The sequence below is a fragment of the Chionomys nivalis genome, chromosome 26 (assembly GCF_950005125.1).
Source record: "Chionomys nivalis chromosome 26, mChiNiv1.1, whole genome shotgun sequence".
Taxonomy (NCBI): domain Eukaryota; kingdom Metazoa; phylum Chordata; class Mammalia; order Rodentia; family Cricetidae; genus Chionomys; species Chionomys nivalis.
Genome location: NC_080111.1, coordinates 358,115 through 385,000, shown reverse-complemented (window position 1 = coordinate 385,000; position 26,886 = coordinate 358,115). Strand labels below are relative to the sequence as shown.

General features: G+C 40.4%; 1 protein-coding gene across 1 annotated transcript in view; it reads left to right on the top strand.

Annotated features, from left to right (window-relative positions):
* Bmpr2 (bone morphogenetic protein receptor type 2) overlaps positions 1–26,886 on the top strand; it is a 98,443-nt gene that overhangs the window by 28,568 nt on the left and 42,989 nt on the right. The window contains exons 2-3 of the mRNA XM_057758372.1: positions 14,483–14,653; positions 16,142–16,312. Of these exons, the coding sequence (XP_057614355.1) occupies positions 14,483–14,653; positions 16,142–16,312 (342 nt within the window). The remainder of the gene's footprint in view (positions 1–14,482; positions 14,654–16,141; positions 16,313–26,886) is intronic.

Genomic DNA, 26,886 nt, shown 5'->3' with positions numbered 1-26,886 from the left:
ACCTAGAACTCATTAATTCAGCTAGTCTGGCTGGCCAGTCAGTAAACTCTTGGGAAATCCTAGCTCAGTTCTTATACTCATATGTTAATCACTTAACTGACGGACCCATCTTCCTAGAACTCTATGTACTATTATTTTTTTCTGTAGTTTTTGCCATTGAGTCCATGACATCATTCTTTTTTATAGTGTATCTTGACTTCTAGGGGGTAAAGAAAAAAGACACTCTCAGTCTTGAAGATTTCCTTCTTTATTCTTCTCTTTCTGTGTTTTATATTATCTTTTCTTTTTAACTTAAAATTTTTTATTTATTTTACATACCACAGTTTCCCCTCCTTCCTTCTCTTCTCATTCCCTCCCCCAGGTCCTTTCTTAACCCCCCTCATTCACTCCTCAGAAAGGGTAAGGGCTCCCCTGGGAGTCAACAAAGCCTGGCACCTCAAGTTGAGGCAGGACCAAGCCCCCCGGCCCCCCCCCCCCGGCCCCCCCCCCCCCCCCCCCCCCGCTTCAAGGTTGAGCAAGGCGTCCACTGTAGGGAATGGGTTCCAAAAAGCCAGCTCATGCACCAGAAACAGATCCTAGTCCCACCACTAGGGGCCCCACAGACAGACTAAGCTACACAACTGTCACCTACACGCAGAAGGTCTAGGTAGATCCCATGCAGGCTCCCTAGCTGTCAGTCCATCTCTATCCAGAAATGTCCCTTCTGTCTCTCAGTGTTTTCCTTATCCTCTTAACTCTCTGCACGTTTTCCTAATTCTCTCATTTTTGATGTTTTCCTTCAAACTTTATCATTCTTGATGTTTTCCTTCTAACTCATTTTTTCCCTTTATTTTTTTCTTACAGCTTATATACCCTAGTAAAATCTTTCAAGCAATATAAAAATTACAGTGTGGCTACATCCTGTTTTTCAAGTGAATGATTACAATGACTACAAGTACAAAGCAGCATGTCTTCCCTATCTGTTAACATGATTCAACATTTTATGTATTACAGGTAAAATACAAATTATCCCAAGAACCCAGGCACATTCATACCTAAGCTGTATGTAGATTAACAGTATGTAAGCAAGCAAGATATTCTTTTACTGGTAGACTGCACTTCACCATTACAAAGAAAGGGCCAATCTCTTTATTACTTATCTCGAAAGATAATCTTAATAAGGAATCTTAAAGGAATCACAAATCTAAACGTTTATATATGAAAAAGAATCAGTCAGCTCTGCTTTAGATTTTTAGGGTACATACCCACTCCTCCATAGTTTTTTATATTAGGTGATTGAGGGTAAAATGGGTATCAGGAATTAATCATCACCTTTGCTCACTAACCAACCCCAACAAGGAAAGTCGTCAGCTGGTAACAGTTGGGCTGCTTTGTATTTGTTCCCTGACCTTGATGAGTTCCTCATTCAACTCTGTGCCTTTCTAACACTTTAGATCGTCTTCTTGGGTTTTTCATCTCAGAACTATTTGACAAAAACATCTAGTCTAGCCTTAAGTTATTTTCAAAGTTTTGTTTCAGGTGCGATGCACTCTGAAGCCTGTGAACACATCTCCCAACATTAAGATAGAAAGAATTCGAGCCAGCCTGGCTCCTGCAGCTCCATTGTTTTTTTAATCATTAACCTAAGCTACAGTCTATAAGGCTCCCCTATAGAAACTCCTGTGTTGTAGCCGTGTGACACTTCCTTGTTTTATTTTTCATCATCAAAACTCTCCTCAAACTAACATTATTATTATCAATTAGACAGTACAGTTTAGGAAGAAATCATCTTCATAATAATCCACAAGTAAAAAATGCCCAGTAGAACGGGATTATTTCCATGAGATAAACACACAGCGTTACAGGCAGTGGGGCTCTCCCCGCACCCACCACACCGTGCCAGATGCCAGAGAAGGATGGTTGTAGTTGCAGCAAACACGTGAAAGCCCCGCAGAAGCAAAAGACATTCTGGAGTCTGTGGTCTTGGAGCCTTGCCTGTGTGAGATTCACCGGTCAGGATTTTGCCTCTTAGTGGCTGACGCCTGAACTTGAGTTGCTTCCTGCGCTCTGATAGGGCCACCAGCAATTCACATGGACTCCTAAGCCTGGTGTGGGGGCAGCACACTTCCAGTCCAGTATTTGGGAAGCTGAGGTAGAGTCAGGAGTTGAGGCCAGGGCCGGAGAGATGGTTCAGCAGTTAGAGCACTTCCTTCTCTTCCAGAGGACACAAGTTCAGTTCCAGCATCCACATCAGCAGCTTAAACCACTTAACTCCAGCTCATCTGGTGCTGCCAGCCTCTGGCATTCACAGACTTGTGTATACCACCCTCACACACATCAACAACAACAAAAGTGTGCTCACCTAGAGAAAGAATGCTGCAAAACCAGTGCAGTCAGTCTAAGACCAGGAACAATCCTCCCTTCCTCCCTCCATCCCTCCCTCCTGTCTTACCTTTTCTTCTATGACTTTACGGCGGTAGTTACAATATTGTTTCATAATCTGGGTTACAAAGATGTGCTGGGACTCTGCTTTTTTTCTGAAGATTATATAGGATTTTAGCATCTTTTAAGTTATTTTTAGTTAATTTTTGTTAATTGAGACCAGGAGCCTTCAACTTTATTGTTTTGTACAGGGTTATTCAGTTGAAACACTGTATGTTAGAAAGGTTAACTTTTTTCCTCATTAAATTGCCTTGGCATTGTCTTTAAATGAGTTCACAACGGCTGGAGAGATGGCTCAGAGGTTAAGACCACTGACTGCTCTTTCAGAGGTCCTGAGTTCATTTCCCAGCACCTACATGGTTGCTTATCATTAATAGTAAGACCTGGTGCTCTCTTCTGGTGTGTAGGCATTCATGCAAGCAAAACACTGTGTACACAACAAATCAACAAATTCTTCAAAAATAAATAAATAAATAAATAAATAAATAAATAAATAAAACGAAATAGAAGTTTACCAAGCTGGATATGCTGATACGTTCCTGTTACCTAGCCCTTAGGAGACTAAGGCATGCATGACTATCACAAACTCAGGGCCAGTCTGGGATACACAATGAGACCTTGTCTCAAAACAAGAAATTTTATTTACTCATTTACCACGGAAGTTAAGGGTATATATCTGAAGAGCCAATTTCTGTCCCACAGATGTACATGTTTTTCTTCATGAGAATACCACACTGTCTTCATTGGTTGATTTGTAGTAGGTTTTGAAATCAGGATATATAAATCATTCAACTTTGTTTATTTTTTGGTCAGATTATTTTAGCTGTTTGAGGGTTCTTTTTTATGTCAGTATAAATTTTAAAAGTCACTTGCTAGTTTTTGCAAGAAAGGAAACACTGTTTGATAGAAATTGCACTGAATAAGCAGATAAATTTGGAAGTTTTGCCACCCACAACATTTTCTTGACATTCTATGCAAATGGAGTATTTGCTAAGAGCTTTAATTTTTTTCAATAATGTTTTTAGTTTTCAGTGTATGAATCTTGCACTTACTAGTACTTTTGGATTGTGCACTGCTACTGGGTAGAAATACAGTCAATTTTTATATATTGATCTTATGTTCTGGAACATTGCTGAATGAATTTATTAGCTCTAATTTATTTTTAAAAGAGATTCCTGGGACTGGAGACATGGACCAGCAGCTAAGAGCACTCGCTACTATTCCAGAGGTCCTGGGTTCAATTCCCAGCACCTATATGGTGGTTCACAACTTAGAACCTGAGACGCAGAGGATCTGGTTTCTTCTTCTGGTCTCCTTAGACACTGTATACACATGGTGTACATACATGCAGACAGAACACTAAGAGACATAAAATAAAATGAAAAAAATTAATAAAAGAGATTCCTTTTGAATTATTATGTACAAGACCCTGTCTCCTGCAATCAAATATCTTTACTTCTTCCTTTCTGAATTTGGTATCTTCTGCTTTTTTGTTTGTTTTTCTGAGACAAGGTCTCTCTGAGTAGCCTTGGCTGTCTTAGAAGTCACTGTGCAGACCAGGCTGGCATTGAACTCAGACATCCTTGAGTGCTGGGGTTAAAGGTGTGTACCACCACTGCCCAGCTCATTTTCTGCTTTTTGTTGTCGTTGTCCGTCGTCGTCGTCGTCGTCGTCGTCTTCGTCTTCGTCTTCTTCTTCTTCTTCTTCTTCTTCTTCTTCTTCTTCTTCTTCTTCTTCTTCTTCTTCTTCCTCTTCCTCTTCCTCTTCCTCTTCCTCTTCCTCTTCCTCTTCTTCTTCCTTTATTTTTTTTATTTTTTTTTAAAATATTTATTTATTTATTATGTATACAATATTCTGTCTGTGTCTATGCCTGCAGGCCAGAAGAGGGCACCAGACCTCATTACAGATGGTTGTGAACCACCATGTGGTTGCTGGGAATTGAACTCAGGACCTTTGGAAGAGCAGGCAATGCTCTTAACCTCTGAGCCATCTCTCCAGCCCCTCTTTTTCCTTTTTCCTTTTTTTAAAGATTATTTATTATGTATGTAGTGTTCTGCCTGCGTGGTTGCCTGCAGGCCAGAAGAGGGCACCAGATCTCATTACAGATGGTTGTGAGCCACCATGTGGTTGTTGGGAATTGAACTCATGACCTCTGGAAGAGCAGCCACTGCTCTTAACCTCTAAGCCATCTCTCCAGCTCCTTTAATTTTTTTAAAAAAAGATTTTATTTATTATGTATACAGTGTTCTGCCTGCATGTATGCCTGCAATCCAGAAAAGGCCACCAGATCCCATTACAGATGGTTGTGAACCACCATGTGGTTGCTGGGAATTGAACTCAGGACCTCTGGAAGAACAGTCAGTGCTCTTAACCACTGAGCTATCTGTCCAGCCCCTTGTCTTCAATTTTTGCAAACTTTCTTAACATAGTGTTCAGTAGACTTGAAGGAGTTAACAGCTTTCTTGTTCTTGATCTTAAGGGAAATTTTTCTGTTGTCCCACCATTGAATATAGCAGCAGCTGTGGGTTTTCATTGATACCCTTTCTCAGATTAGGAAGTCACTTTCTGTTCCACACTTGGTAAACATTTGATCATCAGATTGTTGTATATTCTTTTAAACATTATTTATTTAATGTGTATATGTGCTTTTTAAAAAACATTTATTTATTTATTTACTTATTATGTATACAATATTCTGTTTGTGTGTATGCCTGCAGGCCAGAAGAGGGCACCAGACCCCATTACAGATGGTTGTGAGCCACCATGTGGTTGCTGGGAATTGAACTCAGGACCTTTGGAAGAACAGGCAATGCTCTTAACCTCTGAGCCATCTTTCCAGCCCCTATATGTGTGTTCTTGAGTGTATGAATGTGCGCCACACATTTTCATGAGCCTGTGGAGGTCAGAAGAGACATTGGATTCCTCGGAATTGGAATTACAGGTGGTTTTAGCTGCTGTGTGTGTACTGGGAATTGAGCCCAGCAGCAAGTGCTCTTAACCACTGAGCCACCTTTCCCCCAGAGCTGGTTGCATATTCTTGACATCAAGTCAACACTGAGTAGTATTTATATTGTCCCACGTAGAAAACATTAACGATAATCTTTCAGTGTCTTCTGTTTTTATTTTCTCTTTTCTGTTCTGAGCTCAGCATGAGTTATTCCCAACAAATATATTTCTTGAAATTAAAAACACCAATTGAAGACTTTTAAAATGTCTTTTTTAAAATTTTATATAATATTTTTGTGCTGGGTGGTGGTGGTGGTGCAAACCTTTAATCCCAGCATTTGAGAGTCAGAAGCAGGGAAATCTCTTGAGTTTGAGGCCAGCCTGGAGCCTGGTATACAGAGCAAGTTCCAAGAGAGCCAGGGCTACACAGAGAAACTCTGTCTCGAAGCAAACAAACAAACAAAAAGTTTTATTTTGTATTTGTATAAAGAAGGTTATTATATAGTAGAGCATGTTTCTATTGTATTCTAAAATTTACCTCTCTTTCAAGAGTACCCTATAAGAATGACCATTTGTGGGGTTGAGGAGACGGATTGATATTTAGGTAAACTGCTGTCTGTGTAGGCATGAGTACTGAGTTCCAATCACCAGCACTTGGGTAGAAGGCAGGTGTGGTGACCCTGACAGCAGGGTAGCGCAGAGCTGGCCGTAGCTGAAATGGCAAATGCCAGGTTCAGCAAGACCTCTGTGTCACTAACATAGAGAGCAGTGAAGGAGACACCTAATCTACAGACACCCTGACATAGAATGGTCACACTCATCACAATGAGGGTGGAGACACTGAGCCACCAGAGTCTTCCAGTAAATGTATTTATTTGTGTGTTTATTACTTGTCTGTTTATATCACTAGGATACAAGCACTTTGAGGGACTAAGACTCACTCGTGCTGCGTCCCTAGGTGTGGAACGCTGCCGCCACACCACAGGCACTTGGTAATATTTGACTCTAATGGCTGTCATGCCCGTCCCAGGATGGAAAGCCTCTTAGAGGCTTTGGGACTGTCTTACTTGCTTTTGTGTAGTCTCGTTTTGGTTTATTGTTTGTTTGTTTCTGTTTCAGATGTGTTTTGTGCATGTGTGTTCATTAGCTTTTAGTTGCTTTAGGAATCTGTCCAGGGAAAGAGTTAAAATGACAGGCCTAAGACGGCTGTTCTTAGAAAGCCCGGCATTCCAAGTTGGCCACTGGCTGGCATGTGGGCATTTGTGTTTGGGAGTGCTTCTGCTGAGGGGTCCCTGCAGATGTCCAGGCAGGGAATGAATCTGCAGGGAGACTTCTGGGAGCCCAGTGCCAGGTGATTCATTGTCAGTCTCTTTAAAACACAGTGCAATTTGGGGAAGTTTCCAGGCAACAGTTATTTCAGTTCCAGGTGCACAATAAACTTTGAGGTCTGACTACATAATAGAAACACCTTCACAAAGTACATGTGACTATGAACATGGGTTCTATAGCTAAAAGCCCTAGAATCTGGGGTGGTCTCTGACCATCGCATAGATGTTAGCAGGTTATATCATACACGTGACATCTCCAGTTAGGTTATGTTTTATTAACTCTGGGAGGAAGAGTGTGGGATAATCACTATGGGGAATTTGGACAAAGTCTGCCTCTTACAGTAAAAGGTGGGTGAGGTCTGCTTCCACAGATAGCAAAAGGTCTACAGGTTGTTAACAATGCCCACTCTCAGTCTCTGGATGGAAGGCAGGTATTTTATTTTATCTTCCCATTAAGGAGACACCCCTGTGTGATTAACATTTCTGTTTTCCCTGGATGTCTGTGGGTGCAAGGACCTTCATGCTCCCAACACTCCCTCCACTCCCTAACTGATAAGAATACTTTACCATACTTCTTGTTTGTGCAGTCAGCCATCCCCTTTTCTTCTGTGAATCTGGGATTTTGGTACCAGACTAAAAATGCTTACATGACCAAACTATTAATTAAAATTGGAATAATATTTAGACATTATTTTATGTGTTTCACAATTCAGCAATGGGGGACTAAGTCTGCTCTATGTGATGCAATGGAGATTCAAGAAGTCTGGACCTTCTTTCGCCTTGTTAGTTCTGGTTTGTGTTACTTTGCTGTGACAAGTTACACGTGAATATGACTGAATATATGCAGAGTTCTGTGACTCTCAGGAGTCCTCAGCACAGCATTAAACTCAAGAAAAAGCTAAAGAGCTGGATGTGGCGGCACTCGCCTTTAATCCCAGGATTTTGGAGGCAGAGGCAGGCGGATCTCTGTGAGTTTGAGGCCAGCCTGGTTTACATAGTTCCAGGACAGCCAGAGATACACAGAGAAACCCTGTCTTGAGAAACCACCTCCGCCTCCACCAATACCAACAGCAATAACAAAGAAAATGTTGAAGAGGTATATTTTGATGATTTTAATCTCCCAGTGTTCTCTCGATTTGAAACTACGACAATGCTCAGCAGAATAACATTTAAATATGTTGCAGTCTGGGAATAAAATATGTAAGAGCTGAGATGTAACTCTATGGAGCACTTGCCTAGTACATGCGGGGTCCCAAGTCCATCTTTCAGTATTACATAAAGAAGGTGAGGGCATAATTAATACATTTAAAAAAAAGATTATTTACTTTACAAAATGATGCATTGTAACATTGGAAAATAAAGGTCTTTGCTTGATTTGTTATAATTGAAGTTTTAAAAATCTAAATTTATAGTAAATTTCTGGGGGATATTTCTGTTAAAATAAAATATCCGTGGGGCTGGAGAAGTGTTCAGGGTTAAGAGCACTTGATAATCTTGCAGAGGCCCCAAGATCAGTTCCCAGCACCTGCATGGTGGCTCACAACCATTTGCACTCCAGTGCCAGGGGATATGCCTTCTTCTGGCCTCTAAGGGTGCCAGGCATGCAGGAAAAACATGCATAAAATAAAAATTAAAAAAAACAAATCTTTAAAAGATATTCATAGGGTTGAAGAGTTGACTCAGTTCATAAAATGTTTGCCCTATAAGCATGAGAGTCTTAGTTTAGATCCCTAGTACTCAAATTAAAAAAGGAAAAGAAAACTAAACAGTGTAGTAATTCTGCTGCTGAGGCAGCAAAGACAGGCAGCTTCCTGGATTCAGGCTAGCCAGCCTCATCTCATTGATGAACTCTGGATTCTGAGACCCTTTTCCAAAAAGTAAAAGGAGGCAGACAGTGAATGAAGAACACATCCAGCAGCAACCTCTCTCTGGTGCGCTCACGCATGCACGCACACACGCGCGCACACACACACACATGGCAGGAGAGAATCTACTCTGTGTTTTATAACAGAGCCACTGTAGCGCTGCCCTGAAATCATGGTTCAGTCTGTCCTTAGCCACTTGCGTTCTGGGAAAAGGGTACTGTTCTTCAGTTCTTCAGTTATGTGTCCCACGCCTGCAAGGTTTCTGTGCTGTTTATTTTAGATAGTTCATTTTGACACTTAGATAAACAGAAGCCAAGCAGAAGCCTACCCAGAATTAGTCCCTGAACTTTGTTCCAGGGCAGAGATAAGACGCGCAGACTTCTCCAGTGCAGATAAATCTATTTCAGCTGCTGGGGGATAAGTATTGTGTGACTTCTGGGCTGTTTAGACATGGAATGGCAACGAAACTTGAAAAATTTTGCCAGTGTTGTGACTCACGCTGGTACTTCCTGCATTGTCTTAGACAGGAACTGTGATTTCAAACCAGCCTGGGCTACATCGTCTGTTCCAGGGCAGCCTGGTTTCAGTGGGATACTGTCTTTTAGAGAAATTTATATTCATTCATAGTGAATTTAACAGATGTTCAGAATAGTAATCATTTCTTTCATTTCCAGTTTGTTCATTTCCACATTGTGTCTTATTAAAACAGCTTCATTTTTATTTATATTCTCTAAATTTCTTATTTTATTTTCCACTTTTTATCTACCCATGAGTAAACTATGATTTATCACTGTAATATTTTTGCCATCTAAATCTTTCCAGTATATAAATTGGCTATTTCTGAATTCTGAAAAAGTTTTGTAGAATTTGAAGAATGTTTCTCTGCAATTATGTATAATTTCTTGAATTTCAGATTTATAGATATCATACTTTGTAGACAGAAAAAATACAGGCTCTTCTCAAAGTGTTAGATTAAATAAGATGGCCTGCTGATAAACCCAAGGTTGTTTTGTCTCTGTTGGAATCCTCCTTCTCCCCCTATTTTAAGTCTTCCTCATGGATTGAGCAAACTCTATTCTTTGACTTGATAGTTGATAGTTTATGATTGGACACGTGTTCATTAAGCATTTGTCAGTTACCACCAGGCAGCTCATTCCTACATTTCTCCTTTTGTCTACTTTGTTATTTATGTGTATTCAGTATAAAATAATAAAAAATTATATATCATGAAAGATGGAACAACATTTAGATTTTTTTTTTTTTTTTTTATCTTTCAAGACAGGGTTTCTCTGTATAGCCCTGGTTGTCCTGGAACTCTAGCTGCAGACCAGGCTGGCCTCAAACTCGCAGAGATCCGCCTGCCTCTGCCTCCCTAGTGCTGGGATTAAAGCTGCACCACCACCACTCAGCCTCATTGTAGTTTTAATTTGCATTTCTCTAATGGCTGGGGGAGGGGTGTTAACATTTTTTTCCCATGTGTCTAAGAACTGTAGACTGTTATCTGCAATAGGATAGTTTGACCTTTTCCTTTTTGTGTCTTCTCTTGACTCATCACTCCAGCCAAGACATCCAGCAGTATGTTGAGTAAGAATGGAAAAAGTGAGCTAGGTGTGGTGGCACATGCTTTTAATCCCAGCACTGGGAAGGCAGGGACCAGTAGAGTTCCCAGCCAGCCAGGTCTACACAGTGAGATCTTGTCTCAAGAAAAAAGTGGAGAAAGGGACATTCCTTCCTGCAAGATGGCTCAACAGGTGTATGTACTTGTACCTGAATTTGATCCTTAGGACCCCTCATGATTTCATGTTTTCTGACCTCCAAACACACACACACACACACACACACACACACACACACACACACACACTTAAAAACAAATCAAAAAGTGAATGCCCTTGTGTTGTTCTTGATTTTAGTCGAAATGCTTTCAGGTTTTACTATTTAGTACAATTAATGTTGGCTATATTTTTGTTATATGTAAGTCTTTTCAGGGCTTTTGTGAAAGGATGTTGGATTTTGTCAAAACACATACATCTGTTGGGATGAAACTGATCTCTCTCCTTGAGGCTATTGATGTGATTGTTACATGTATTGACTTACGTATGTTGAATCAGCCCTCCCTCTTTGCCGTGGTGAATGAGCTTTTTGGTGTGTTCTTCAATTCTGTTGGCTGGCTTTTTTTTTTTGAGAACTTTTGCATTTGTGTTAAGCAGGGAATTGGTCAGTAATTTTTCCTTATTTGTTATGTCTTTATAAGAAGAGGTTGGTACTATTTCTCTCATTTCTGTTCTGTGGAATAGTTTGAGACATTTTAGAAACCATTGCTGTGGATTGCTACTTTTTGGAGGACTCACTTTGCCTTTATTTCCGTGTTTATTGTGTTTTTTTGCATCAGGACTTGAACGTCTGGGGTTAGGTCACTGGTTGGAATTTTCTCATTGTTTTTTCTCATCCTTGTTCTTTCAGGGGAACTGCTTGCAGTGTTCAAGAAGCGATTAGGTTGTTCAGGTTGAGGTGTCATTTCCTGCTGCTAGGATGGTGTTGAGCCCCAGTCCTAGTTACCCCACCCCGAGAACAGAATACCGTTCATGTAAACAACCGTCTCTTATTTACTCCAGTGCAGTTCTCACTGCATTCCTTCTTGGGCTTCCAGACGCCTTAGAAACCCTGTTTGATCTGCAAATTTGTTTTATTTTTCTCAGCCTTTACCAGACTCTGATAACGGACTTCCCTTCTGTAGTGCACTGGTCTTTCACGAAAGATGTGAAGGGCTGATTTGGAGTTTGCATTTTCGTGTTCTGAGCAGAGCCCTTACTTCCTGGTGCTGTTTCCTCTTAAAATGCTGTGTTAATCTGAAGGGAGCAGTTGCCACCCTGCCAGCGATGCTGCCTTCTACCCCGGTTGTCTGTCTGTCCTTTTGGTTCGTTGAGACAGAGTTTCTCTGTAGCTTTGAAGTCTGTCCTGGAACTCGCTCTTTAAACCAGGCTGTCTTCAAACAACTCTCTGCCTCCCAAGTGCTGGATTAAAGGTGTGCGCCACCATCTCCTGGCATACCTGTTTTTCTAATTGGTAGCACTACATATATATTGTGCTCTATAGATATTAGTAAATATCTTCTAGAAGATTGAAACATAGTTTAAAAGTATATACATCAAGCCATATTTCTTTTTCATTAATTGCTGTCTATGGTTTGGTTTGTCTGAATAAATTATATAACCAAAGATTTGGTAACTGCAGCTTTCCTTATCTAGTATGTTACCTGGCCCGGTACTTGGAAAGTACTTTGCATACCTATAATTGTGACAGGTCTCTTTGTGTGAATTGGCTGGGCACACAGATGTTAAGCCCTGTCATTCTTTTCTAGACTTTGTTATGTTCAGAAACAGTATTTTGGCCAGGTGGTGGTGGCGCTCCCCTTTAATCCCAGCACTCGGGAGGCAGAGACAGGAGGATCTCTGTGAGTTTGAGGCCACTTGGTCTACAAGAGCTAGTTCCAGGACAGGCTCCAAAGCAACACAGAAAAACCCTAGCTTGAAAAAGCACAAAAAGGGGGAGCCGCCGATTACAGTCCAGCCATGGCCAAGTCCAAGAACCACACCACACACAATCAGTTCCGGAAATGGCACAGAAACGGCATCAAGAAACCCCCGTCACAAAGATACGAATCTCTCAAGGGGGTTGACCCCAAGTTCCTGAGGAACATGCGCTTTGCCAAGAAGCACAACAAGAAAGGCCTGAAGAAGATGCAGGCAAATAATGCAAAGGCCATGAGTGCACGTGCGGAGGCCATCAAGGCCCTGGTGAAGCCCCAGGTGGTGAAGCCCAAGGTGCCAAAGGGCCCCAGCCGCAAACTCACCCTCCTGGCTTTAATTGCTCACCCCAAGCTTGGGAAGTGGATTAGAAGTTATGGTCAGGGGTTGTAGGCTCCAAAAAACAAAGCCCAAGGTTCAAGCCAAGGCAGAGGCCTCAGCTGCAGCTCAGGCTCCCAAAGGTGCCCAGGCCCCTGTGAAGGCCCCATAAAAAAGGTCTCAGTCTGCCAATGTGAAGACAGATGGACTGGTGTGAACACCTACACAGTATTGGCAGATGTTCAGGACCTGATGCTGCTTTTACAAATAAACTTGAGGCAAGTTCTGTTAAAAAAAGAAAAAGAAAAAAATAACAAAAAAATACATTATTTTGATAAATAATATGCGTTGCTAAAATGCTCCTGAATTGTACTGTTCCAATTCTGTACCACCTCAAATGCAAAACGGATTCAGAAGGCCCTAAGAAAATATTGGTATTCCTAGTGATTATCCTTGCTACTCAAACATTAGGAAAGTCTGTCTTAAGAAATTAAAGATCAGATGTTGCTTCTTGATAACCTTTTACTTTTTTGATATTTTCACAATTTTGGCTAATGTTTGTTAATCACTGAGTTACATGGCAAATGCTCTATTGGAATCAGTTAAATCACATGGACATATATGAAGAAAGAGGGCTTGGCATTAAATTACATTAGATTGTCCCTTAAATATGAGGAGCCATTGAACATTTCTTCATCTGGCTGTTTTAAGTAATGCAGAATCATTTTCTTTTTGCTCAGGAGTGGTCTCAGTTTTTAAAAAAAACCTATTTAGCAAGAGTGGTAGTGCACATCTTTAATCCCAGCACTCAAGGGCAGAGCAGGTGGATCTCTGTGAGTTTGAGGCCAGACTGGTCTACAGAGAAAGTTCTAGGCCAGTCAGTCCTAAAAAGTAAGACTGTCCCTTAAAAAAAATACATATATTACATGTATATTTACTCAGACATGATCTGTATATCATGAAATTCATTCATCTGAGGTAAAGTATTCCATGATTTCTTTCTGTTAATTTGATATTTATGTAACCATTACCACAGTATAATTTTAAAACACACATACATCACTCTGAAAAGAAACCATATATCCATTTTTCATTATTCTCACACCTCAGCCTATCATGACTAATAATGTAACTTTATACAAATGACTGTAAAATGATAGAATTGAATACTGTAATATTTGCTAGAATTCTTATGCTCTTAGGGTTTGTTTGTTTGTTTGTTTAAGGCAGGGCTCTATGTAGCCCTGGCTGACCTGGAACTAGCTATGCAGACTAGGCTGCTTTTAAACTCACAGAGATCTACCTTGTCTCTGCCTGTTAAGTGCTGGGATTAAAGGTTTGCACCACCATACCCAGCCTACCTCTTTGTTTTAAAGGTTGATTTAGAAAATGGTATTTCTTTTTCTTTTTTTGAGGTAGGGTCTCATTTTGTAGCTCTGGCTGTCCTGAAAGTCACTATGAGACCAGGCTAGCCTAGGACTCTCAGAGATCTGCCTGCCTCTGCCGCCTCAGTCCTGGGACTAAATGTCTACAATACCATGCCCATTGAACATGGTCTTTCTTTTTTTTGAACAGCAAAAATATTTAATAGTAGAAATAGTAATAAGAGTTACATGAGTAAAAGAAGACTCTTTTCAGGAAACATTTTAGAAAAGTTCTTGCATGGATGTAAAAATTAACGTGCAAAAGGAAATTGCCTGAGGCTGTGGATAGAGAGACAACAGGAGTTGAAAGCATGTGTACTGCTCTTACAGAGGACCCTAGTTCAGTTCCCAGCAACTGTGCCAGGCAGCTCACAGTCACCTGTAGCCCCAGTCACAGGACCATCAACCTCCCCTGGTCTCCGGGGCCCCTGCACACACACGCATTCACACAATAATAAAAATAAATCTTGAAAAAAGAAATTATTGGGTAGAAATTCATTCAGCAATGAAATTTGAAGGATTTAGTAGGAAAATTTATAATTTTTTAAAAATTGTGTTGTATATTAATAAAGAAATATTACAGATTCTCATAGTCAATAGTATTATCAAAGTAGCATCAGTTTATCATTGTGTTATTTCCTTTTTTTTTTTAGCTTCCCAGAATCAAGAACGGCTGTGTGCATTTAAAGATCCCTATCAACAAGACCTTGGGGTAGGTGAGAGCAGAATCTCTCATGAAAACGGGACAATATTGTGCTCCAAAGGGAGCACGTGCTATGGCCTGTGGGAGAAATCCAAAGGGGACATCAATCTTGTGAAACAAGGCAAGTATCTCTCTCTCTCTCTCTCTCTCTCTCTCTCTCTCTCTCTCTCTCTCTCTCTCTCTCTCTCTCTCGTGTGTGTGTGTGTATTTTTGGTGCAGAGTCAAACACAGGATGTTATGCACATAGGCAGGTCTTTGCCACAGGACCATATCTTCAGCATTGTTTTTCCTACAGTTGGAGCTTGTCTAGCAAAGATGTGTGGGTAGATTAAGACCCTCCCCAGAACATGGTGAATAAGAATGTGAACACATGCATACGTATCTGTGTGTTCACCCACAAAGCCCCACATTTGTAGAAGAACTTTTACTTTTAGTGTAGTTTGTTTGATTGACTGAGATAGGGTCTCACTGTGTACACCAAGACGATTGATTGATTGACTGGCCTGGAACTCAAAGAGATCTGCCTTCCTTTGCCTCCCAGGTGTGGAGACTAAAGGCATACCATGCCTGACCTTTTAATAACATTTTATTTTAATAGCATCTTTGTCTTTATAAGTTAATATATGTGAATGAAGTGTGGGAAAAAACTACTCAGAAAAACCAAGGACTGTTACTCAGTTCTCTTTAAGAAATATTATTTTCATATTGATTTGTTTCCTTTAAGTACGTTTTCCATGTAAAATGGTTACATGTCTACCAGTCTTCTTTGAAAATTAGGATAATGCTATATAATAATTCCATGCTCTCCCCCACGTTATTGTAAATAATTTCTGAAAACATTGTCCCTCAGCACTGTATTTCCTATGTACATGTTTTACAGTTTACTCACGTGCTTTGAATAAGTGCTATTTCAAGGTTTTCACTGAAATGCGTTATCCTGCAGTGAAAAACTTTAAACATATATAAGGTTGTGTCTGATTTTTTTTTTTAAAGTAGATTCTTTAATGTAGAATTAGTAGATCATAACATGTATGATTACTTTAAAGTCTCTACATTAAAATTGCTGTGGATTTTTCCAAAATTTCCATCATACATACTTTTATTATAGAATTGTATGAGAGTGCCGGGCGGTGGTGGCGCACGCTTTTAATCCCAGCACTCGGGAGGCAGAGGCAGGCGGATCTCTGTGAGTTCGAGGCCAGCCTGGTCTACAAAGGGAGTTCCAGGACAGGCTCTAAAGATACAGAGAAACCCTGCCTCGGAAAAAAAAAAAAAAAAAAAAAAAAGAATTGTATGAGAGCAACTGTCACTAACACTTGGTTATGATTGCATATTGTTATTTTCAAAATTAGGACAACTTAAATCTAAAATAGTTTGACTTTACTGTTTTAGGAATAATTCTTATAATAATAGTGAAGTTAATCATCACCATGTTGTTGGTTGCTTTTCCCTCATGAAATGTCTGTTGTATTCTTTACCATTTTTTCAGGTTGTTTTATGATTTATATATTACTTAGTTTTATATTATTGCAATTATTTCATAGTTTGCAGTTTTACTTACTGTATTGTTTCCTAGCTTATTTTAATATTATTTAATATTATTTTGTAGGATGTTGGTCTCACATTGGCGATCCCCAAGAGTGTCACTATGAAGAATGTGTAGTAACTACCACCCCACCCTCTATTCAGAATGGAACATACCGTTTTTGCTGCTGTAGTACAGATTTATGTAATGTCAACTTTACTGAGAATTTTCCACCTCCTGATACAACACCACTCAGTAAGTATTTCAGTAACTTCTTTATAATTCCTTGCTTTATGAAAATATAAAACAGATAAACATTCAAGGTTAGTGGAAGTGAAGGGAGAGTTCTGGCGTTGTAAAATTTTATCTAAAGCCCCAAGAGATTTACCAGCACTAGCAAAGCATCAGTATGCAACAACTAAGTCTCAGGAAATGGTGGTGTGTGCTTGTAGTCCCAGAACTCCAGAGACTGAGGCAGTAGGATTACAAGCCAGCCTGAGCTACCTGGTCAATTCTTGGCCAGTCTGGACTATGTAACAGGATCATGTCTCAACAAACAAAAAACCAAAACCTTAAGGAAGAGAATTAGTGATATCAAGAAAACTACAAGTAGTTGTGGTGGTGCATGTCCTTAATCTTACCTAGCACCACCCCCAATGACATTGGAGGCAGAAGCAGGTGGCTCTCTGTGAGTTTGACACCAACCTGGTTTACATAGCAAGTTCTAGGCCAGCCAGGGCCATACAATGAGACCTTGTCTGAAAAATAAAACAATAAGAAAACAAAAAAAATAAAAGAAAAAGGAAACTACAACTATAGTTTAGAGGTGTGTGCCTGTCGTCCAACTTACTCTGGAGGCTAAGGAAGAAGGGCCATTTGAGGTCATGTATTAAAGTCTAGTGTGAGAAATACAGAGAAATTGTAACTCAAGAAACAGACAACAGCCAGCATTGTGGCACACACCTTTAATCCAAGCACTGGTAGGCAGAGGCAGGTCAATCTATGTGAGTTTGAAGCCAGCTTGGTCTATGTAGCATGTTCTAGACCAGCCAGAGCTCCATGGTGAGACCCTGTCTCAAATGAAAAATAAACAAACGAAAAAGCCAACCAAACAAAATAAACATTAGCAACGATGTCCTTTATAAAGGATATACATGTAACTATAGACTAGAGGAAAAATACAAGATTGTGTAATTGAGACTTGCAGTACAGCTTACTGATATAGACAGGGATTTTAAAATATGCATACATCTGTTACATACATACTGTGGTGGTTTGAATGAGAATGACTCCATAGGCTTACACGTTTGAGTGCTTAGTTTCCAGTTGGTAGAACTGTTTGGGAAGGATTAGAAGATGTGGCCTTTTTGGAGGAAGTGTGTCATTGCGGGTGGACACACCATTCTCAGTTATTAGCTCCCTGCCTTGTGCTTCTGGATCGAATGTAGCTCTCAGCTACTGCCAAGCACCATGCCTGCCTGCCCCATACTCCCCACCATGATGGTCCCCAATGAACTGGTTTTTTTATGAATTACCTTGGTCTTGAGTAAGGTATTCAAAGCAATAGAAAAGTAGCAAAGGCAGAAGTTGGTACCAGGGAATGGCATGTTGCTGTGACAGGTATTTTTTGGGGGAATGTATGAGACTTTGTATTAAGAGAGTGGTTTAATGCTGTAAGAGGTTGAATGGCCATACTAGGTCATTGGAATCTCATACTAGGGGCTGGGAAGACAGTAGTGCTGAGAGTGATGTGGGCTTCGGCAGACAAGCACAAGAGGGTTCAGAGGGGAATAATAGTAGTAACTGGTCTAGAGTCCATTTTTGTGATATTTTGGCAAAGAATGTGGCTGCTTTTTGCCCTTGTCCTAAGAATCTGTTTGAGGTCGGGCGATGGTGGTGCACGCCTTTAATCCCAGCACTCGGGAGGCAGAGGCAGGCGGATCTCTGTGAGTTCGAGACCAGCCTGGTCTACAGAGCTAGTTCCAGGAGAGGCTCCAAAGCCACAGAGAAACCCTGTCCCGAAAAACCAAAAAAAAAAAAAAAAAAAAAAAAGAATCTGTTTGAGGCTGTGAGTGCAGGTGCCAGAGGAAGCCAGAAGAAGGAAATGGAAGCGCTACAAGTGGTTGTAAGCTGCTCTGTGTGGTGTTGAGATCCAAAGTTTGGATTTTCTGTAAGAGCATTACATTAGATGCTTCAATCCCATCAAGCCATCTTTCCAGCTCTAATTTTGAAGTGCTAAAAAGACTTTTCAGCTACGCAATAATTGAGCTGCTATAATGACTAGACTGTCCCATAATTAACGGCAAAAATGTTCTGGCCCCAGAACTCATAAAAAAAGAAAAAGCTGGTCACATTGGCATGGGCTTGCAATCTCAGCTCTAGGGAGACAGGCAGAGAATGGAGCTCGCTGTCCAGCAAGCCTAGTTAAAAAGAAAGCCTCAGGTCCTAGTGAGAGAGGCCTTCTCTCAGGAAACCAGCTGGACAGTGCCTGTGGAAGTACATCAAGCTTCCTGTGCACACGCAGAAGTGCACACACTCAGCATTGAGTGTGCTAAGGGCCAATGTGGGTCAAGTGAATAAGTGGACGCTTTAACATTGTCTCAGTGTCAAACTTCACTGACAACAGTATTGTGGTTCAGTAGTAGTCTAAATAGATAAAATAAGACAACAGATGAGGAAAATATCTGTTTCATATGAAATGTTATGTAACGGTTGAAGCAAACAGCTCTAAACTCAGGAAAAGTGGTGTGTACCTATTATCCCAGCACTTGGAAAAGTGGACATAGGAGTCAAAGCTCAAGGCCAACCTCAGTTATTTAGCAAATTCATGACCACTCTGGGTTTTATGAGATCATTTAGTAAATAAGTAAACATACCAATAAATACTATGAAAAATACATAATGATCTTGAAAATAATTACTGTGCTAAACAAAAATCCTGGGGGCTGGAGACACGACACCGTTGTTTAAGAACACTGGCTGCTCTTGGAGAGGACCCAGCCTTGATCCCAGTACCCACATGATCGCTCACAATTGTCTGTAACTCCAGTTCCAGGGCCGCTCTTCCCCTTTCCTGGCCTCCATGGGCACCAGCCATGCACCTGGTGCACAGACAACGTTCAAGCAAAATACCTAGACTAATAAAATAAGAAAGGAAATAAAAATCTGGGCGTATAATAATTGCATCTTTCTGACATAACCAACTACAGTTTGAAGGACTATAAAGAAGCTATGTCTCCTCCCCCACCTCTTGGAGCACCTTCTTAGTCCAGACTGGCCTCTAACTCCGTGTAGCCCAGGCTAGCTACAAACCCAAAATCTTCCTGTTTTCACCTCCCGAGCCTTGTACCAGACTTGTTTCTTCTTAAAAAGTGCCCCTTTGGGCTGGAGAGATGGCTCAATGGCCAGAAGACCCAGTTTTGAGTTTCGGCATCCACATGGTGGCTCAAAACATCTGTAATTCTAGTCCCATCTGGTGCTGTCTGCTGACATCTGAGGGCACTAGTCATGTATATTGTGCACAGACATATATGCATGCAGAATACTCATATATAAATAAATTTTTAAATTAAGTTTAAAAATTGTCTTTTTGCCGGGCGGTGGTGGTGCACACCTTTAATCCCAGCACTCGGGAGGCAGAGACAGGCAGATCTCTGTGAGTTTGAGGCCAGCCTGGTCTACAAGAGCTAGTTCCAGGACAGGCACCAAAAACTACAGAGAAACCCTGTCTCGAAAATCAAAATAAATAAATAAATAAAAATAAAATAAAAATTGCCTTTTTGTCCCTGTGAACCATTATATTGTTGGACATATAGTGAGAATACAGTAAATACTGAATACACAAAGAGTTTGTACAAATATATAAATTATGAAATATTATCAAATCTTGAAAGGAATTTTTGTTTTTTGTTTTTTGTTTTTTTTTGAGACAGGATTTCTCTGTAGCTTTGGAGCCTGTCCTGGAACTATCTCTTGTAGACCAGGCTGGCCTCAAACTCACAGAGATCCGCCTGCCTCTGCCTCCCAAGTGCTGGAATTAAAGGCATGCACCACCACCACCCGGCTCCATAAAAAATATTTTAAGAAATTAAGTGGATGCCCCTCTTCTGTACACATGTGGTACACAGACATTTATGCAGACAAAACCTCCATACACACAAAATAAAATTTAAAAATGTCCCCTATATAATGAAGGTATGTCTATTGAAAGATGGTTACTGCTTCCTGCAAAGAAGACAAGAGCAAGTGCAGATCAAAACAAAAATTATTGGCCCCTCATATATATTCATTCTTAAGTACAAAACACTACTTTTAGTTCCTTGTCTCTACACCTCATAACTGAGGCATCAGACTGGGTGGTGGTGCCACGCCCCATTAATCTCAGCACTCAAGAGGCAGAGGCAGGCAGATCTCTGAGTTCGAGGCCAGCCTGGTCTACAGAGAAAGTTCCAGGACAGGCTCCAAAGCTCTAAAACCAGGGCTGATGCACAGAGAAACCCTGTCTCAGAAAAAAAAAGTATCAGAATATTTTAGACACTGATTTTAATTTTTAGAACCCAGAAAACTTTCCCTTACTACATACCATTTATATGATCACATTTTCAAACAAACATTCTTGAAAAATATAGCCTCTTTTAGAATTTATAAAGAAAACACTGCATCACTCTACATAGTGAGGCTACATTCTAGGAAATAGTGAAAGTACTAAGTATTCTTTGTTTATTCTGATCATTTCCTTGAAAGTTATTTTTACCTGAACAGCTCATTTTTTTTAAAAAGCACTTAGAAGTTTTTGTGTATATAGGCCCTTTGGTTTCATTTATGTGTGTGCAGTAGGCTTGGTCCTTTCAGAGACCAGAAGAGAGCCTTATGTCTCTTGAAACTGAAGTTACAGATGGTTGTGATCCACCATTGAGGGTCTTCTTGAAGAGCCATGAGTGCTCTTAACTGCTGGACCATTTCTCTAGCCTCAGAAACTATACTTTAATTATGTGTATGTGTGTTCCTGTGTCAGTGTCTGCCACATGTGTGCAGTTGCCCACAGAGGCAAAAACTGGGTTTCTGATCCCGGAACTGGAATTACAGGAGGTTATGAGCCATCTGACGTGGGTTCTGGGACCTGCATTCAGGTCTTTTGGAAGAGCAGCAAGTGCTCTTAGCTGACCCAGCAACAGTAAAAGAATATACAGGTCACTGGGGATAAGAAAATAAGTTCTTTTCAGAAAAAACAGCTCCCGTCTTCATTAGACACTCTGGAATGTATATTAGTAACTAAAGCGTGTAACACCAGTGGACTTTTAACATGTGGTGAGAATGTTGTGGGAGATGTGAGCACTGTTACATTCTATCCACTCTGTTGAGTCTACTCTTACTGTAGGGTACCAACTGTTTCCAGTTCTGAGGGACACTCACTGAGAAGTAAAAAAACCACTGCTGTTTCCAGTTTTGGCAATTAAAGCTTAGTTACTTATTGTATCTTCCTTGGAGATTAATTACTGTCATTAAAAAAATAATTTTATAATTAGAACTCCAAGCTAATTATTTTTTCTGTAATTCCTAGTAGTTGAGATCTGAGATTGCCATCAGAGGCCGCAAGTCTGTTCAGTCAAGAGAATGTTAACAGATAATTTTCTAAGGCCAGACTGGCCCAGAGATAAGGTTTAAGGGCTCATAATTACTGCCTTAGATTTTTTTGTATCCCAATTTTCAGTTTTCAAAGATTTTTCTCTTCTCTGTAGTCTGTTTTAGAGTTCTAGAACATATTTGATTGCTTTAATTTTATGGGAACCTTAAAAAGTGCTACGTAGTTCTTGGGGCTGGGGCGATAGCTCAGAGGTTGGGGAGATAACAGAGGACCCCAGGTTCAACATCCAGCATTCACATGGTGGATCACAACCGCCTGTAACTCACACTGGATCTACGCCCTCTTCTGGCCCCCCTACTGTAGTGCACATATAGGCATGCAGGCAAGGTACGTACACATAAAATAAAAATAAATCTAAATTTAAAAAATGTACTAAGTAGTTCTGTACCTATTTATATACAATTTAAAGTAGACTTGACTTGAGACAAAGTTATGAAATTAAGAAAAGTTAACTTCTTTTCTTTCATTTGAGAGCGTACTTTATGAAGAGAGGTTGCGCAGTTTATCTTGTGCCTGGTATCCCTGGAATCTGTTAACTTTCTCTAGGCTCTGCCCTTTCTTCACTCCTTAACAGTTCTGCTGTTTGCATGGTTTCCCACTGATCTTAAGACAGTAATTGTAGATAGCTATTTAATGGGCTTTTATTCATGAAATACTTTTGTTAAACTTTAAGTGGTAAAGAATGTTATTCCATGTGAGATAAGCCCAGCAGTTAAACTTGTTCACTTGATCCAGGACACAGAGTTAGACTGAACAGCCTCTTCAGTATCCTGTGAGTGCTTAGTGATGGCAGCTGAGCGCCTGAACACTCGTGTGTAGCACACACTGTTCTTTTATTATTCATATGCATTAAAATTTTATTTTAACCCTTTCAGAAACATTGTGAAATAGTTACAATTGCCTTCTTATTTTATGTTGAGGATACTAAGGCTTAGGTATGTAAAAGTAATTTTCCTGGTGTTATACAACTAACAAGTGGTAGCCAAGATTGAATTCTGAGTGTTCTGACTCCAGGCTGTGTTTCATCAGTACACAAACAGTGGTGCTGTGATACTTTATGTTTTAACAAATAAAGCTTGCCTGAAGATCAGAGAGGCAAGCCGGGCAGTGGTGGCGCACGCCTTTAATCCCAGCACTCGGGAGGCAGAGGCAGGCGGATCTCTGTGAGTTTGAGACCAGCCTGGTCTACAAGCGCTAGTTCCAGGACAGGCTCCAAAACCACAGAGAAACCCTGTCTCGAAAAACAAAACAAAACAAAAAGATCAGAGAGGCAATGCGGCCAGCGAGGCAATGAATGGGCCAGCTGCTAGAGAGACCTTTTACCTCTACTGATGCTCAGACTGAAAGGGTGATCCTGTCCACAGACTGTCTCCCCAGACTTCATCCTCTGACTGCAAAGGGGAAATGCAATTATACTTTGTATTTTAACAAATAAAGCTTGCCTGAAGATCAGAGTGCAGAGTTAAGCCACTAGAGGCCAAGGAGTGGTGGCACACACCTTTATCCCCAGGAATCAGGAGACACAGGCAGAAGGATCTCTGTTAGTTCAGGGCCACCCTTGGTTACACAAGATTGAGTCTGTCCAAAAGAGAAACAGAGCTCACACAAAGGTGATCCCAGCACGTGGGAGCACTAGGGAAGTGGAGACGGGAGTGATGTGTCTGGGTGGAGAGAGGAATATATGGCGGGATGTATGGAGACAGCAATGATATGGCGGGAGGAGACAGGCGCTCAGGGCAGCTGAGGTTTGGTAGATAGATGGAGTCTGGAGATGCAGTCTGAGGACAGGATCGTCCCTTCTGTCTGAGCATTGGAAGAGGTAAAAGGTCTCTCTAGTGGCTGGCTGCACTGCCTCTCTGATCTTCAGGCAAGCTTTATTTGTTAAAACATAAACAAAATATTCCTACATAATGGGCACATTTATTTTTTTATTATGAGCTGGGTGAGGGGATAGATTCTTTTTTTGAAAATATTCAATCATATTTCTAAAAATTTAAGAACCTTGTCATGATTTTCACTTTAATTGTATAACAGTAAGAATTATGCGTTTCCTTTGTTATTTAGTATTTTCTTAAATTGTGTAACTACAAGTTTTATATATATTTATAATTTTATGTATGTGAATGTTTTGCCTGTATGTGTACATGTGCATCACATAATCTTAAATAAAATTAGTTTCTAAGTTGATGGTATCTAAGCTATAATATTTGTTTATCTCATTATACCCTGAAGGAATTTTCATGTATTTATAAAGTCACAATTTGAAAGAAGTACATAATTATTATATTTTTGGAAATTTATTAGAACAGTTTCATGATATCTGAAATAGCTATAATTAAGCTCCCTAATTGTTTAAACAAGATAATTAAGTCAGTAGAAAAGCAGGCAAAAAACTGTATATATATGTTTAACTGAATAAACCTATTTTATTTTATTTTATTGAACCTTGGAAGTTCTTGTGTGCCAGGATATAAATGTAGAATTCTTTTATTTTCTTTTACTTACATCATTCATTACTTTGAAGTTGGGCCAAACAATGAGAAACAAAGATTGAATTGCCTCTAAATCCAACTTTAGGAAATAACATCATAATTTATTCTGTGTTGTTAAGATTAGAAATTATAATTTCTGATATCTGGCAACAAATATCTTTATCTCACATCAGAGTCAGAAAGCAAGCCCACAATCAGAAAAGCCAATACAGGCATGGGACCACAAATAGGCTGTGAGCTACTATAACTTTATAATGCTTCAGTGTTTAGTGTTTCTGTAAGGGCATTAATTAAAGAGAAAAATGGGAAGTCAGGATGGCTCAAGATCTTTGTTTATTTAAGAGGCAAAACAAGTTGCATTTTATACTTATTAAAAGTAGAAAAGAGAACAAAAAGTGTGCATATTTTAAGAAGGTAATTGATTATTTTAAGTTAATTAAAAAAGGATCTGGAGCCGGCGGTAGTGGCGCACTCGGGAGGCAGAGACAGGCGGTTCTCTGTGAGTTCAAGGACAGTCTGGTCTACAGAGCGATTTCCAGAACAGCCAGAGCTAAACAGTGAAACCCTGTCTGGAAAAAACGGGGGAAAAAAAATAAAAACCAAGAATGGAATCTGGAGAAATAACTCAGCAATCAAGAGCACTGGCTGCTCTTCCCGAGATCCTGAGGTCAATTTCCAACAACCACATGGTGTCTCACAGCCATCTATAATGGGGTCTTGGTATTCCACTCCCTGGCCCCCATAGGCTTGTAGCCATATCGTGATACAAAATGCATTTATTCCAACTTCAAAAGTTCCCATAGTCTATCACAGTATCAGCACTTTTTAATAGTTCAGTCTCTTCTGAGACTCATGTAATCTGTAATGCAGTCCCCTGTAAAATCAAAATGAAAAACCAGATCACATAGTTCTAACATACAGTGACACAGGATATGCATTACTGTTCCCGAAGGGATGAAGGGGAACATAGTGAAGAAACACTGGACCAAAGCAAGACCAAAACCCAACAGAGTGAACTCTAAACTCTGCATCTCCATGTCTGGTATTAAAGCACTCTTCAGGTCTCCAACTTCTTTTGACTCTGTTGACTACAACACACTTCTCTTTCTTGGGCTGGTTCCACTCCCTGCTAGCAGCTCTTCTTGGCTATGTGTACAGATCCCACGACCCTGGCATCTCCAAGGCAATCCAGGCTTAAACTTTACAGCTTTACACAGTGGCCTCTCTGGGTCTCCATTCAGGGACACTCCTGACACATGCCTGGCCTCAGTGGCTTTCCTTGGTCATGGAGGGAGATATTGTGAACCCTTTCTTATGTCCTTGACTCTAAAGCCAGAACCATGTGGCCAAAGGTGCCAAATTCTGCTTTTTTCTGGGACTAGTAGATGGTTCCCTCTTTCAAATACATTTTCACCAGCTTTTTGTTTTTGACGGTTCCTTCTCTGCCTAAACTAGACATCCTGGAACTTGCTCTGTAGAACATGCTGGACATAACCTCTGAAGTCCCCCTGCCTCTGCCTCCTGAGTGCTGGGATTAAAGGTGTGCCCCACCACACTGGGCCCAAACTCATCCTTTTTATAGGGAACAAACACCTAATACTTAACCCATCATAAGGGCAAAATCCTCTTGGCTTAACTACCATTTATAAAGATTCCACCTTTGCACTGGATATTAAGTTTCACTGTATGGACCTAGGAGGTCATGTTCAAACCATGGCAACACAGTAAATTGTAATGTAAGTGAATCAGTTTCAAGTGCTAATGGTGTAAGTGTATCTGCACATAGTTTTGCAATTTTCAACATGTTTTGTATCATTAGAAATAAATTATACTATATAAAATTGTCACTTTAATAAAAGCAAAAGGCCCTCACCCAGTTAACTAATGGGTTCAGTATATTGTATGATTAAAGAGCTACTGTCTGCAAATATAAAAGGTTCATACTCACCAGTGAACAACATTTATTGGAGACTATCTTATCTCGTATAATAGGAAGTTAATAAAGGGTTCAACCCCTGCACCCACATGTTGGCTGACAACCATCTGTAAGCTCTTGGGGAATCCCATGCCCTCTTACAGACATATATTCAGGTAAAACACCAATGCACATAAAAATAAATCAATTAAAAAAATATATCTATTAGAGTCTTGTCTAAAGCTACATTTTTTTTCTGAGAAGATAAAAGGGAATGTGTATATGTTGGGTTTGGTGGCGCATGCCTTTAATCCCTGCACTCAAGAGGCAGAGGCAAGAGGATCTCTGTGAGTTTGAGGCCAGCCTGGTTTGCACAGTGAGTTCCCGGAGACTGGAGGATTGAAGCTAAGGTGTTTATTGAGTTAATTCCTTCTAGGGTTGACCACCATAAAATCACATTGCCATGCCCAAGAAGCCACCACGGTCTAAAACTACCCCTGCTGTGCTTTTTATACCTGGACAATGCTTCCCGCACATCCTGTCTGTGCGTGTAATTTGGTGAATCAGCCCAGGCTTTGTGACTCAGCATTTGGTAGACTAGGGGAAAAAGAAAGGTCTCCCCGAGATATCTGGAACCTAAGACAGTCTAGGAAATACCTTAGTATATCCCAAGGGCACAATCTGAATTCTTGTCTCAGTATCGCCCCCCATCCGACCCTCACCCCAGCTTCCCCCCCCCATCCCGCCATGCCACTGTCCTTAGCTTCCTGGCTGTCAT